Genomic DNA, 13,372 nt, shown 5'->3' with positions numbered 1-13,372 from the left:
GTGTGTGTGTGTGTGTGTGTGTGTGTTTCATTTACAAGCAAGCAGGCCAGGCAGCTGTGAGCAGTGCTGGAGGCTGTGTGTGTGTGTGTGCATGCATGTGTGTGTATATGTATGTATTTCATTTACAAGCAATGAGGCCAGGCAACTGTGAGCAGTGCTGGAGGCTGTGTGTGTGTGTGTGTGTGTGCGCGCCTGTGTGTGTGTATGTGTTTCATTTACAAGCAAGCAGGCCAGGCAGCTGTGGGCAGTGCTGGAGGCTGTGTGTGTGTGTGTGTGTGTGTGTGTGTTTCATTTACAAGCAAGCAGGCCAGGCAGCTGTGAGCAGTGCTGGAGGCTGTGTGTGTGTGTGTGCATGCATGTGTGTGTATATGTATGTATTTCATTTACAAGCAATGAGGCCAGGCAACTGTGAGCAGTGCTGGAGGCTGTGTGTGTGTGTGTGTGTGCGCGCCTGTGTGTGTGTATGTGTTTCATTTACAAGCAAGCAGGCCAGGCAGCTGTGGGCAGTGCTGGAGGCTGTGTGTGTGTGTGTGTGTGTGTGTGTGTGTGTGTGTGTGTGTGTGTGTTTCATTTACAAGCAAGCAGGCCAGGCAGCTGTGGGCAGTGCTGGAGGCTGTGTGTGTGTGTGCACGTGTGTGTGTGTATATGTATGTGTTTCATTTACAAGCAAGCAGGCCAGGCAACTGTGAGCAGTGCTGGAGGCTGTATGTGTGTGCGCGCATGCACGCATGTGTGTATGTGTTTCATTTACAAGCAAGCAGGCCGGGCAGCTGTGAGCAATGCTGGAGGCTGTGTGTGTGTATGTGTGTGTGTGCATGTGTGTGTGTATGTGTTTCATTTACAAGCAAGCAGGCCAGGCAGCTGTGGGCAGTGCTGGAGGCTGTGTGTGTGTGTGTGTGTGTGTGTATGTGTATGTGTTTCATTTACAAGCAAGCAGGCCAGGCAGCTATGGGCAATGCTGGAGGCTGTGTGTGTGTGTGTGTGTGTGTGTGTGTGTGCGCGCGCACGCGCGCTCGCACGTGTGTGTGTGTGTATGCGTATGTGTTTCATTGCAAGCAAGCAGGCCAGGCAGCTGTGGGCAGTGCTGGAGGCTGTGTGTGTGTGTGTGTGTGTGTGTGTGTATGTTTCATTTACAAGCAAGCAGGCCAGGCAGCTGTGGGCAGTGCTGGAGGCTGTGTGTGTGTGTGTGTGTGTGTATTTGTATGTGTATGTGTATGTGTTTCATTTACAAGCAAGCAGGCCAGGCAGCTGTGGGCAATGCTGGAGGCTGTGCATCCTACCTGCATACCTGCAAAGCCTCTCACTCTATAGTCCCTATGCCTGTGTCCCAGACCACACCCATACCCAAGCAGGCCCCACCCTGGCAACACAAGAGAGGCCAAGGTCTCCTTGCCCTCTCCTTGAAGGTGTCAGATTAGGATCATTCTCCACCCCACTAGAGCAGCCTCCAGACCTGGAATCCTGGTTGAGTGGGTTTTGTACTCTACTCTAGGGGAGATCTGGGGGTGTCTTAACATGACACATTTCAGCAATCTCCAGCTTTCTTCCTCTAGCAGGAAGGTAAGGCTGTAGTGCTGATCTGTGATTTAAAAGGAAGGGTGTTTCAAAGCTTGTATTTAAAAAATTACAAGCACCACCATAAAGTAAAATCAGCTGCAATAAATCCAAGAAGGAAATTTAGGAGTCAGACTCTTGTAACCCCCAGGATATCATTTTGTGACTCACCCTGGGAGGATCTGAGCTGGTTCTTTGCTGTAGATTTATACATGGAGTAAATCCGGCCCCATACCTGGGGCTCTCACTTCACACCGATTCCCACCAGGGCAGCCACGGCTCTTTTTGATGGGGAAGTGGATCCATTCCATCCCCTCTCTACATCCTTCAGCTGTCAACACAGCATCCGCCTTGTGGGACTGTTAATTACTGCCTTTTATTATATTTACGTTGCTTAATTTTTTTCTCCACAATGTACTCTTTCCTCTAATTAGGTGTAGTGATTAGAATCTCTTTTATGTGTGGCAGGCACGCAGCTTTGAATGTTGGAGGCGCTTGGTGACTTAAAGGAAAGCTGCAGACTGATAAAAGCCAACTCCCTCCTTCTGCTCCCTGTGGGCCGAGCACCCCAACTGGGAGGGGGCAGCCGAGGGGAGCTCCCACCCAGGATTGTCAGCTGAGGCCCCAGGAGGAAATCTTGGCTTCAGATTTTAGGGGCTAGCTATGCTGTGCACGTAGAAAGAAGGGGTCTTACCGCAAAGGACTTGTCAGACTAGCCACAGAGGCACTTTGCAGCGTGCCCAGAGCCAGCCGCTGAACGTTTACAGGGCTGCACTGGCCCAAGCCAAGGGGTCTCCTTGAAGACTTCACAGCCAGCCAGGACGTCCTCTACACAAACTCAGAAGACACCCAGCTGGGCCCTTCATGGGCCTGAGCTTCTGATATATAAACATACCCGTGTATTTACAAACACTCCCACACAGGCCCACACACACTCACTGACATACACTTATGGACTCACATACACTCACATGCACACATGCATGCACACTCACATACACTCATTCATGCACTCAGGCATACATGCCCACATGCATGCACACTCACATACACTCATTCATGCACTCACGCATACATGCCCACACACTGTGACATGCTCACACACTCATGCTTTCACATACATACACTCACTGACATACACTTATGCGCTCACATGCTCATGTACTCACATTTGTGTATACACATGCACTCACATGCACACATGCATGCACACTCACACACACTCATGCACTCAACTCACAGGCATGCACACACTGACATGCCCACATACTCATGTACTTACATAGATGCATGCACTCACACATGCATACACACATATACTCACACTCATGCACTCACATTCATACTTGCATACACACCAACACACACATATGCACTCACACTGACAAGCATACACACACACGCACTCACACACATACCCACTGAGACACACACACAGGCACTCACATTCACACACATACACACTCATTGACATATATTCATTCACATCCATGCACTCACATTCACACATGCATACACACTGACATTCACACTCACACATGCCTACACACTCACTGACATACACACACACATGCACTCATGCTCACACACTGTCATACACACTCCCTGACATGCTCACACACTGTCATACTCACACACTCCCTGACATGCTCACACACTGTCACACTCACACACTTACATACACTCCCTGACATACACACTCAGACAAGTGCCCATGCACACACACCTATGCTCATGCACATGTTCCCACACTCTCCTATTAGCATACGCACCCGTGTTCCTCACTCAGGACATACATGAGTGTTCCCCAGGGCTTTTGGTGACAGCACATGCCAAAAACACATGCACACACACATTGGCGCAGGCTCCACTTGGATGCATTTGGGTTCTCTACTGTTGAAGTCAGCCTACATATCAGGAACCCCTGTGTCTGTGTGGCCAGTGCAGAGGTGCAGGGGTGCAGGGAGAGAGGAGCAGCAGGAGAGGCTGCAGAGGCCTCTCCAGGTGGCATCCCCTTAGCTCTCTCAAACAAGCAGTCTTGGTATTCTCCTGGCACAGAAAGCCAAAATTTGATGGCCTGAAGTCTGCTCTGCCAGGTGGAGCTCCACCCAACTCATGGGCAAGTACAGGACTGGGGTCCCTGCAGACAGTTCCTAGGGTGGCTGTATTGTGTTTCTGTGATCATCACAGCTCACTGGGTGCTGGGCTTGCTTTTTGAGGCTCTAGAGCCACATTGGGCTTGTTCATCCCTTCTGAGTTCGCAAAATATTTTCTCCCTATTTTTGAGATTATGTAAATAGAAAGACATTTTTTTAGTAGTCAATGCCCACTGGCTGTTCTTCTTTGCCAGCGTGTGTTAATCCGTCCTGGTTGTCCATGTGCATGCATGCATGCATATGTGTGTGTGTGCACACCAAAGAGAAAGGCGGAGCAGGGAAGGGCTGGGTGGCTCACCTCTGAGTACCCCTGTGGCAGAGGGTGGCCCTGGGGGAGGATGTTTCTGGAACAGAATATGGTGACAGCTTTGGTGCTATGTAACAGCCTCAGGCTGTACTGCATGCTCACTTTCCTGGGGGTTCTTGCCACTCTGTTCATCTGGAGGCCTGAGTTGCCGCCACACACAGCAGTGCCCACCATCAAGTAGCATCACCTTGAGGAAGGAAGGACAAAGAAATACCTTGCCTATTTATACAGAAGGACAATATTAGTGTGGCTGAGCCTCCGTCTCTGCCCCATTTGGAGGTTTGATGGCTTTGATGAGCTGCATGGTCCAGACTTGTGTCTTTAAACTTGTTTTCCTTTATCAGAAGTTGTTCTTAACATCTTATAAGGAAATCTATTCTAAAACACAACATCAGGAATGGACTCTTCCTCGTGGCACCTCTCCCTTCTCTTACCCATCCCTCTACATCCCCTTCCCCAGCATATTTTGCAAACCAAAGCCCTTCATCTTCAGATGGAGAGTCTTTCCTGGCCCAGCAGCAGCACAGATCTGTGGACAGCCACACCCACCACCCCACATCACTCACACTTTGGAAAGGTTTTAGCCCCAAGACAAGGTTTCTTACACTACATCTTTCTCCCACGCTAATGCCATTCATCCCAATCCCAGCTATGTAAACATAGCCTCTCCAGTTATTCTTGCCCATTGTCGTCCATTGCTTGTGTCTCCTAGGGGCTTGGATAAGGGTTCTGAGCATTCTGAGATGGAGGTGACTCCTGGGGCCTCCCCATCCAGCCATCTCACAGGCTTCTTTTCGTGCCAGCCTTTGCCGAGCTGCAGACGGACATCCATGAGCTGACCAGTGACCTGGATGGAGCCGGGATTCCGTTCCTGGACTATAGAACCTATACCATGCGGGTGCTGTTCCCAGGAATTGAAGACCACCCTGTCCTCCGGGACCTCGAGGTGAGAAGCAGTGCTCCATCCTGGCATTAGAGCAGGGGAGTGTGTTGGCGATCTTCAAGTCCAGCCCCCTCTTTCGGGGGTGAGAAAACTAAGGCCAGGGAGGGGACACAACTTGCCCAAGGTCCCCCAGATTGTCAGCACCAGTCCATCCCTCTAGAAGAGGTGGGTCCAAGCCAGGGAACCTTGGAGCAGAGATGTGAGTAGGGCTTCAGGTCTTGGAGGGTCATGGAGCCCTTTCAGAATTGAATGGAAGTAGTTGATGACCCTCTCCCCAGAAAAAAACTACATATGCACAGAAACAAGAAACATGGCAAACACATTGGGGAACCTTAGGGACCTTTGGTTAAGGGTCCATGAAGTAGGGGATTTGACTCACGTAGTTGATACTCAATATATAAGGGATTTACCACTTAGTGTTTAGTTGGAAAAGGTAAACGATATGTCGGGAAGTGGGGTGGAAGTGTGAATGAGAAATCATAACCCTCTCTTCTACCAGCAGGGACCTCATCTTTTGAACACTTTATCCCACTTACTGTCTAGCATGGTATCTGGCTTAGGTGTCTATTCATATTGTACTTTGTCCTGAAAGGGCTTTGGAATGGCTTACAGAGATAAATACCAGAGAAAAGTAAAAAATATAAATGAGAAAAGACCAGGACAGAATAATAATCCTGAGGAATAATCACTATGAGTTGACTGTTACTAACATCTTAGCACAGTTTAAGCCCTTTGCATGCATTCATTCCTTTCACCTCCCAAGAAGCCTCTGAAGTAAGTAAGCCCATTATACAGGTGACAAAACTAAGGGGCCAGAGTTCAGTGGTTGCCTGGGACCACACAGCTGGTGGGGGCCAAAGGAAGATTTGAGCTCAGGCATTTAGACTTCAGTGTCTTCACTCCCAACAATAGGCCTCTGTGCTGGACTTCTGGGGAGCTATGTCAGTGACCTGCCTTACAGCTGTGGATGGATCAAATATCTACAGCCAAAGCAACAATGCAAACTAAGATTAATTCCAAGATTTACATTGTCCATAAAATAAAAACAAACCCATCACTCAGGAGTTGTGTGGGTTTGCAGGTACCCACACCTGAGGGAATGTCTAAGCGGGCTCTCCAAGGGAATGTAGTAGGCTGTGCACCTCTGCAGCAAACATGAGAAGTCCAGAGGGGCATTCGTGGCACACACGTTTCTCCATACTTGCTTGTTGCATGAAGCGTGTGCTTGTGCGTGTTTCTATATTGAGGGCATGTTCTTTTCTGTCTGGAGGAGGCTCCCTTTGGCTCCTCAGCTGATAGATACCAAGAGACACTTTCATAAGTTGGAGGTGATGGTCTCTATGTCCTCATCGACAAGCCACGTTTTCTGTCTGTCTATATGTGTGTATGTGTGTGTATATGTGCGCATGTATGTGTACATGTAGCCCATGCATAAATAAAAACATAATGTGTATCCTGATACTTTTGTCTATCTATTTCCTTGGTCTTGCTCCTGGCTCCTCCCCCAGTCCCACTTATTTTTCTCTTCCTTTTATTTTTCTCCAGCCTCACCTTTGATTGCTTCAAATTACCAGGATTCTCTTAGGGCCCTGGAGAGTATGCAAATTCCTATTTAAAGTGAGACATGAGAGGGACAAGAAGATAAGACCATTGTGTGTGCATGTGTGTGTATGATTGGATGTGTAGACTGTGCATGTACCTTATTTATCTTTGTAGTTCTAACTTCCAGCAGAGTAGAGTGCCTGGCACATAGTGGGCATGTGGGAAGTGGTAAATGATTGAATAAATGAATATCTGTGTGTTTGGCTGAATTAAGGTGGAAATGGGGGTTGTAGGAAGGGAAATTATGTCTGAATATTCCCATACTACTCGGTGGATGGGATGGAGAATAATCTAAATAAGAATGCAATGAGGATGAGTATATAAAGTTATTCTCCTTTCTTCATGAGTTCAAAATTCCAAATCTAAGTAGGTTTCCTTTAAAGATGTAACTTTTAAGTTGGATTTTCTGAGAACTTTTACTGGCCTGCATTAGCCTGGAGCTGTGTGAGATCCAGCCTTCTATGTGAAATTGAGGGATTGTGTGTGGATCACTGTTTTCTTATTTGCTTTTTTCCAACCCCTTCTTGCCCCTGGAGTAGTTTCTCCCCCTTGGTGTCTAAGTACGGAAACAAGCTATTGATTAATCCAAACCAGTGTTTCCCAGCCCTTTCAGCCACTGGCATTCCTGCTCACCTCTGGAAGTGTGAAGAAGGAGGTGTCCTCTTGCTTCAGGCTGTCCTGGAGGAGAGGTCACCCAGCCCCCTCACGTGGGGCTCTCTGGGTTAAGTCCAGGCCTTCAAGAAAGGTGCTTCCCAGGCACTAGTCACGTACCAACACTTTAAAACACAAAGCAGTCAATCTCCCAATTTCAGTCTATCATTGGCTCCTAAACTCTAACCTATTGGGTTACAGTTAAAATTTACTATCCAGTTTTATACTCACAGACTTCAACTAAATTAGAGAACCATCTAGTGAATAAAGAAAGTCTTGTTTCAGAGTAGCATTTTCTTGGGCTGGGGAGGGTGGCAGGCAACAATGAGGAACTGTTTTGGACACTCCTTACCAAGACACTTCACTTCCATCTCCTTCCGTCATAAAGTGGGGAGAAAATTCCTACCTCCCACACCCCAAAACACCACCCTGATGACTAGATGTCTGGGAAACTCTTGGAGGAAGCGGATCCCTGGAAAGCAGTCCAGGGAGTCTGAAAGGCAAGTAATAAAACTGTTGCCGTTTAAGTGTGCACGGTGCATGCCAAGCACTTTACATACATTATCTTATTTAATGTTCGTAAAACATTATGACATAGACACTCATATTCTCATTTTACAGACAAGGCAATAGAGCCCAGAGGTGATGGAGTTTTCCTCCACCTACGAGTCACTGTGGTCTCTCTGCTTCTAAAACCCATGCTGCTGAATAGGATGCTATTTCACTGTAGGTGGCTTTGCTAAAATCTTCCTTCCCAGAGCCCCGGACCTGCTTCCCAGGAGGCATATGCATTTTGCAAGCAGGGAAAGGGCAGCCTCGCAAGAAGCCCAGAGTGTATCCTCACACCAAGTGTGCTATCTAGCCAACCCATGTCCTCTTCCACCTCTCTAAATGCCATAGTGCTAAACCTTCTGGTGACTGCCCTCCTTTAGCCAGCCAGTCTGAGCTGGTGGGAGGCCCTGCACGGGAAGGCTTTAGACAGACGTCCGAGTTGGCTTTCAGACAACTCTCAAGCCCAGGGGTAGGGCTAGACATGGTGAAAGATGGGAAGGACGAACGGGCACTTGGGAGCCAAACAAGTTTGGGTTTCGTAATCCAGCACTGCCTGTCATGAGATAGGCTGCCTTGGAATAGCTGCAATAGCTTCTCTGAGAGATTGTTAACTCAATTTTGCAAGATCATTAGAAGGCTTCATTGAAACAATGTGTGTAATGTGCCAGGCACTGTGCATTGCACATGGTGGATGCCCAAGAAATGACATTATCTACTATTATTAGAACAAGTCATAGAACTGCTCTTCTGGGTAACTTGAAGGACAGCGGCATGTATGTGATGGGGGTGGTCACAGAGTTGGAAGACAGATAAATGGGCAGATTGAGGCCCGGGCTGATGGCAAGGTAAGGCTGTCCTTCCCTCATCAGCCCCCAGTGGTGGGGAGAACTGGGGGAGGCAGGCATGAAGAAAGCAGAGGCTAGTCCCACCTCCGGAGGTGAGGGGTTCGCCAGCAGGGGCTGTGGCCTGCGGTAGCCTGTTTGTCTCTGGCTGTTCCCATCTGTCTCCTGAGAACTGGCCCTCCAAGGACCAGCACCACAGTGAGAGAAATGAAAATGGACCTGATTTGGAAACACACACGTTTCCTAGATCCATAGGAGCTACTGATGACGGGCTAGTTGGAGGTTTCAATGAGAGCCCTTCTGTGCAAGGTGCAGGGCTGGCTCACAGAGCTCCGCTATGGAAGGGATCTCAGGACTCGCTGGGGCTGGCCTCCTGGTTGAACTTCTTAGGACAGGGCCTGGGTCTGACTGAACCCATCCTCCTGCCAGTGCCTTGCCCTGAGCCTGGAATACAGGGAATTGGTAATGAGGATCATGAATGTTCCGTCACCCTCTGCGACTTTGGTTAAAGAAGGCTTTCTCTGGCCATCTCCATTTTTCCCAGTTTAAAACCTCAAGAGTAGAGCAGGAGGATGTAGCTGCTGTTTAGGAGCTGGGGTGTGCATCAGCTTTTCATACACCCTCTCCTTTCAGTTCACATCGTGGTCCCTGGAGATGGCGGAAAGAGGTGCCAAGTGCCGGGATTTATGACCTCCTTCCACCCTTCTCTGTCTTGGGGCTTTGTGAAGCTCCTTATCCTCACAGGGTCCCTCATGGGGATTATAACAAACCTACCTTTTTGGTGCTGTGTGCATTAAGTGGGTCGGTATTTCTAAAGCACACAGAACAGCAGTATGGAGTTAGATCTATATCAATATTAGCTATCATTATGTTCATTTTGCTGGTGAAGAAACTGAGTCACTAAGGGCCCTAGGAAATGACTGTGACAGAATTAAACCCAAGGATGACCGACTCTGAAACCAGGCTCATTACTGCTGTATACACGACACTCCTTCTCAAAGAACTGAGGTATCCACCCCCTCGGGGAGACAGAGCCCTCAAGACGTGGCTCCGAAGGCAACTCCCCAGGCTGTCCCTCCCACTCCCTGCCTCCTCCAGTGCCCCACTTCAGGAGACACACCCTGCAGTGTTCTCAGAAGCTCCCCCTTGGGGGCAGATCCTATAGCTGACTTTTTAAGTTCGTCTTTTGGTTTAACAGAAGCATGCATACAAATCATGCACAAATTGTCAGTGTGCAGCTCGATGACTTTTCCCCAAGTGAACATGCCCATCAAGCCAGCACCCCTCAAGCCGGCACGAAGCAGAGCACGGCCAGTCCCCCAGGAGTCCTGGGGTGCCCCCTTTTAGTTACAGCCATCCCCTAGAGCAGTCATTTCTCTACAACCATTGATTAATTTTATCTGCTTCTAAAATCTTTATTTAAATGGTATTCTAGGAAGACTATGCCCTATTTAGCATCTGGCTTTTTTCATTCAGTACATTTGCAGGACCCATCCTGTTATTGTGTGTAGCAATACATCATTCATTCTCATTGCTGTGTGGTATCCATTGGGTGGAATACACCACAGTTCCTCCACCTGTTCTCTTCTTGCTGGACATCTGAGTGTTTCCAGTTTGGAGTTATGACTGACAGGATTGCAATGCACACCCTTGGACATCTCAGAGGTGGGTCTTCCATACCCACCTGAGTCATTGACTCGTGTTTGCTGAGTGAATGGCACACCCTTGCAGAGATCTCCCAATGAACAGACAATGGAGGCAGGAAGATAAGACCATCTTCTTCCTCTTCCCCTGCATAGAGCAGGGTCTTAGAAAGAGTCCCTGAGAAAAGAGCAAATGCTAGAGTCAGGAAGTTCCTTAGAGACTCAATCTTCCCCTTTTATCATGTGGATAAACTTGGGCTCAATCTTCCCTTTCTATCATGTGGATAAACTTGGGCCCCCAGAGAGGGAAAGAGACTTACCCAGAGTTACCCAGCAAGGTGATATCAGAATCCACGTGGAACCCAGATGTCCTGACTCTGAGGCCACTGGTGTATCAACAGCACCCCTAGGGCTGGAGAGGGGTGGGCATTAGGTTAGTCCCAGGCTCAGGGCTGGGGATTCTCAGGGTGTAAACCACGACAGACCTGGGCACCTGGAATTCCCCACAGGGACTGTGAGGTGCTCTGCCGTGGCACAGGGGCCCTTATCAACTCTGCGTCACCATCAGGGAAGAGCTCTGGAGTCTGGCAGAAGTGAGTGCCATCCTAGCCCCGCCATTTACTAACCATGTGATGCTCTCTCTGTGCTTCAATTGATTCATCTCTAAACTAGAGGCTGCAATGGAGGTTAATTAGATACTTAACTCAGTGCTAAGGGCTTGACAGCATTAGCCAGGTGGACTGTGGCTTAATTGGTGGATGAGAGGGTCATGGATATGGGCACAGCCATCCCATGGGGAGGTCACTGAGCTCCCCACCCTGCCAATGGCATCACAACTCCTAGGTCTCTCTGCAGGTCCCAGGCTACCGGCAGGAGCGTGTGGAGAAAGGCCTGAAGCTCTTCGCCCAGCTCATCAACAACAAGGTGTTCCTGCTGTCCTTCATCCGCACGCTTGAGTCCCAGCGTAGCTTCTCTATGCGTGACCGTGGCAACGTGGCCTCACTCATCATGACCGTGCTGCAGAGCAAGCTGGAGTACGCCACTGATGTGCTGAAGCAGCTGCTGGCCGACCTCATTGACAAGAACCTGGAGAGCAAGAACCACCCTAAGCTTCTGCTCAGGAGGTGAGGGTGCAGTCTGGGGCACCCTGCTCCAGCCTAGCCATGCACCTGGCTCACCGTGCCTTGCAGGGAGACTGGGGTAGAGCTCCTAGGAGAGCAGCCATGTTCCCAAGTTCAAGTCACTAGCTAGCCCAGAGCCAGGGCTACATTGTAGGCCCCCTTAGAAGAACCTGTCCACTGTCCTCAGGAGTCAACGATGCATGGACTTGTTGGCTCACCCTCTTGTTCTCTTGCCCCTATGTCGAATCTCCATTTTTCCTTCTCTTCCCTTCTACTTAATCTTGACCCTGTCTACTGCAGTCTCCTTTCATAGAATCTTCAGAGGTCACTTAGACCATCCTCTGGCCTTATCTAAGTCCAAAGTTGGACTAGGAGAGAAGACCTGTGGCCTCATGCCATCAGGTGGCAGGGGACAGCATCGGGAGCACACTGGAGCTTGTTAGAAAAGCACAATCGCAGGCCAAGTGCAGTGGCTCATGCCTGTGATCCCAACAATTTGGGAGACCAAGGCAGGAGGATCTCTTGAGGCCAGGAGTTCAAGACCAGCCTGGACAACATAGCAGGCAACATAGACCTCATCTCTACAAGAATAAAAATATAAAAATTAGCCATGCATGGTGGTGCACACCTGTAAAGTTCCAGCTACTCTGGAGGCTGGGACAAGAGGATCCTTTAAGCCCTGGAGTTTGAGGCTGTAGTAAGCCATGATCTCACCACTGCACTCTAGCCTGGGCAACAGAGCAAGACCCTGTCTCTAAAAAAAAATTAAAAAATAAATAAATAAATAAATAAATAAATGCAGAATTTCAGGCCCTCCCAGACCAGCTGAATCAGAACCTGCATTTTAACGAGGAACCCAGTTTGTCCCAATCCATATTAAAGTTTGAGAAGCACTGAAGGAAAGTCCTTTGGTGATGTCTCACCCAGCGCAGCCCAGCAAGTGTTTCCTGGCACCTGCTGTAGGCTCTAAATGGTCCCAGAGTCCACCACTCAACACCCTGGAGGCCTCAAACTTGACACTGTTGAAACCTTAAAGGTCCTATGTGAAGACATAACCTTATCCTATGACTTTGGCCTTATATGAACTAGAGACTCTCTCCCTCTGTCAGTGCTTCTGTTTGAACTTTCTGTGTACTCGAAGGCCATTTCTCCCCTAGGCCATTATTCCAATACCTTTGGCCTTGGCATATCTGAAGTTAGAAAACTCCCACATCATGTCATTATGTCCAGCCCTCTGCCTAGACTACTCATGTGTTGTCTGCCTGCGGTCTGCCTGTCCCCCAGACTTCCATCTTTGGTCTTTGGGTCTCAGGCTGGGCTTTAGTGGCTCCCACTTGGTCCAGCAGATAGATCTGGCTTTCAGAAGTGTTTACTTCAGGCTTTTTCCTGGAGCAGTGGGCATTTGCCTGCACAGCTGCAAAAGTCTGCTGCATATAAAAGCCAGCAGACAGCTTTGGAAACAGCAAGGTAGATCATTTTGATTTTTGTTTTACTTTCACCACGCAGCCACCCACTGGCATAATTCTAGGGTTGCCACTGCCTGCCAGAGCTCCCACCGACAACTTCCCAGCGTGGTCTTGCTCTGCCTCTGTGTCCCCTCCCCTGGTTTTCCGTTCCTGTTCTCCTGGATGCTCTTGCTTCCTTCTGCCCTCCTTTCCTTTTCTTCTTCTTGCCCCCTGGCTGCCCACCTCCTTTCAACGTTCCTTCTTCTTTTCTCTTACCAGCTTCATTTTGTGCTGGCAGCCTCCCAACTACCTTGGGATTTTAGTTATTAGCATTTTCTGGCAACTGCAACTTTAAACTCTATCCAGACACACCTGGATGGGCTAGGTTCTCTCTGGAGCTGGCCGCATGCTTAGTGCAAGTTTGAACGTAATTTGTTTTCTCTAAATGGATGCAACTGAGGATGTCCTTGGGCTGACTGCACTGCTGCTGCATCTTCACTTCCAAAGTAAAAGAGTAGATGGGCTTGTGTTGTAGCATGAAAGATGCAAGTTAGAC

The 13,372-nt window shown here is 48.9% G+C and overlaps 1 protein-coding gene across 3 annotated transcripts in view; it reads left to right on the top strand.

The window, feature by feature from the left end:
- PLXNA4 (plexin A4) overlaps nt 1-13,372 on the top strand; it is a 448,758-nt gene that overhangs the window by 397,187 nt on the left and 38,199 nt on the right. For all 3 annotated transcript variants that reach the window (XM_054495762.2, XM_063667849.1, XM_054495760.2), the window contains 2 exons: nt 4,821-4,963; nt 11,106-11,374. In XM_054495762.2, the coding sequence (XP_054351737.1) occupies nt 4,821-4,963; nt 11,106-11,374 (412 nt within the window). The remainder of the gene's footprint in view (nt 1-4,820; nt 4,964-11,105; nt 11,375-13,372) is intronic.

This window comes from Pongo pygmaeus, chromosome 6 (genome assembly GCF_028885625.2).
Source record: "Pongo pygmaeus isolate AG05252 chromosome 6, NHGRI_mPonPyg2-v2.0_pri, whole genome shotgun sequence".
NCBI classification, from domain to species: Eukaryota; Metazoa; Chordata; class Mammalia; order Primates; family Hominidae; genus Pongo; species Pongo pygmaeus.
The sequence above is the reverse complement of the archived record's forward strand: the minus strand, read 5'-3'. Positions and strand labels throughout refer to the sequence as shown.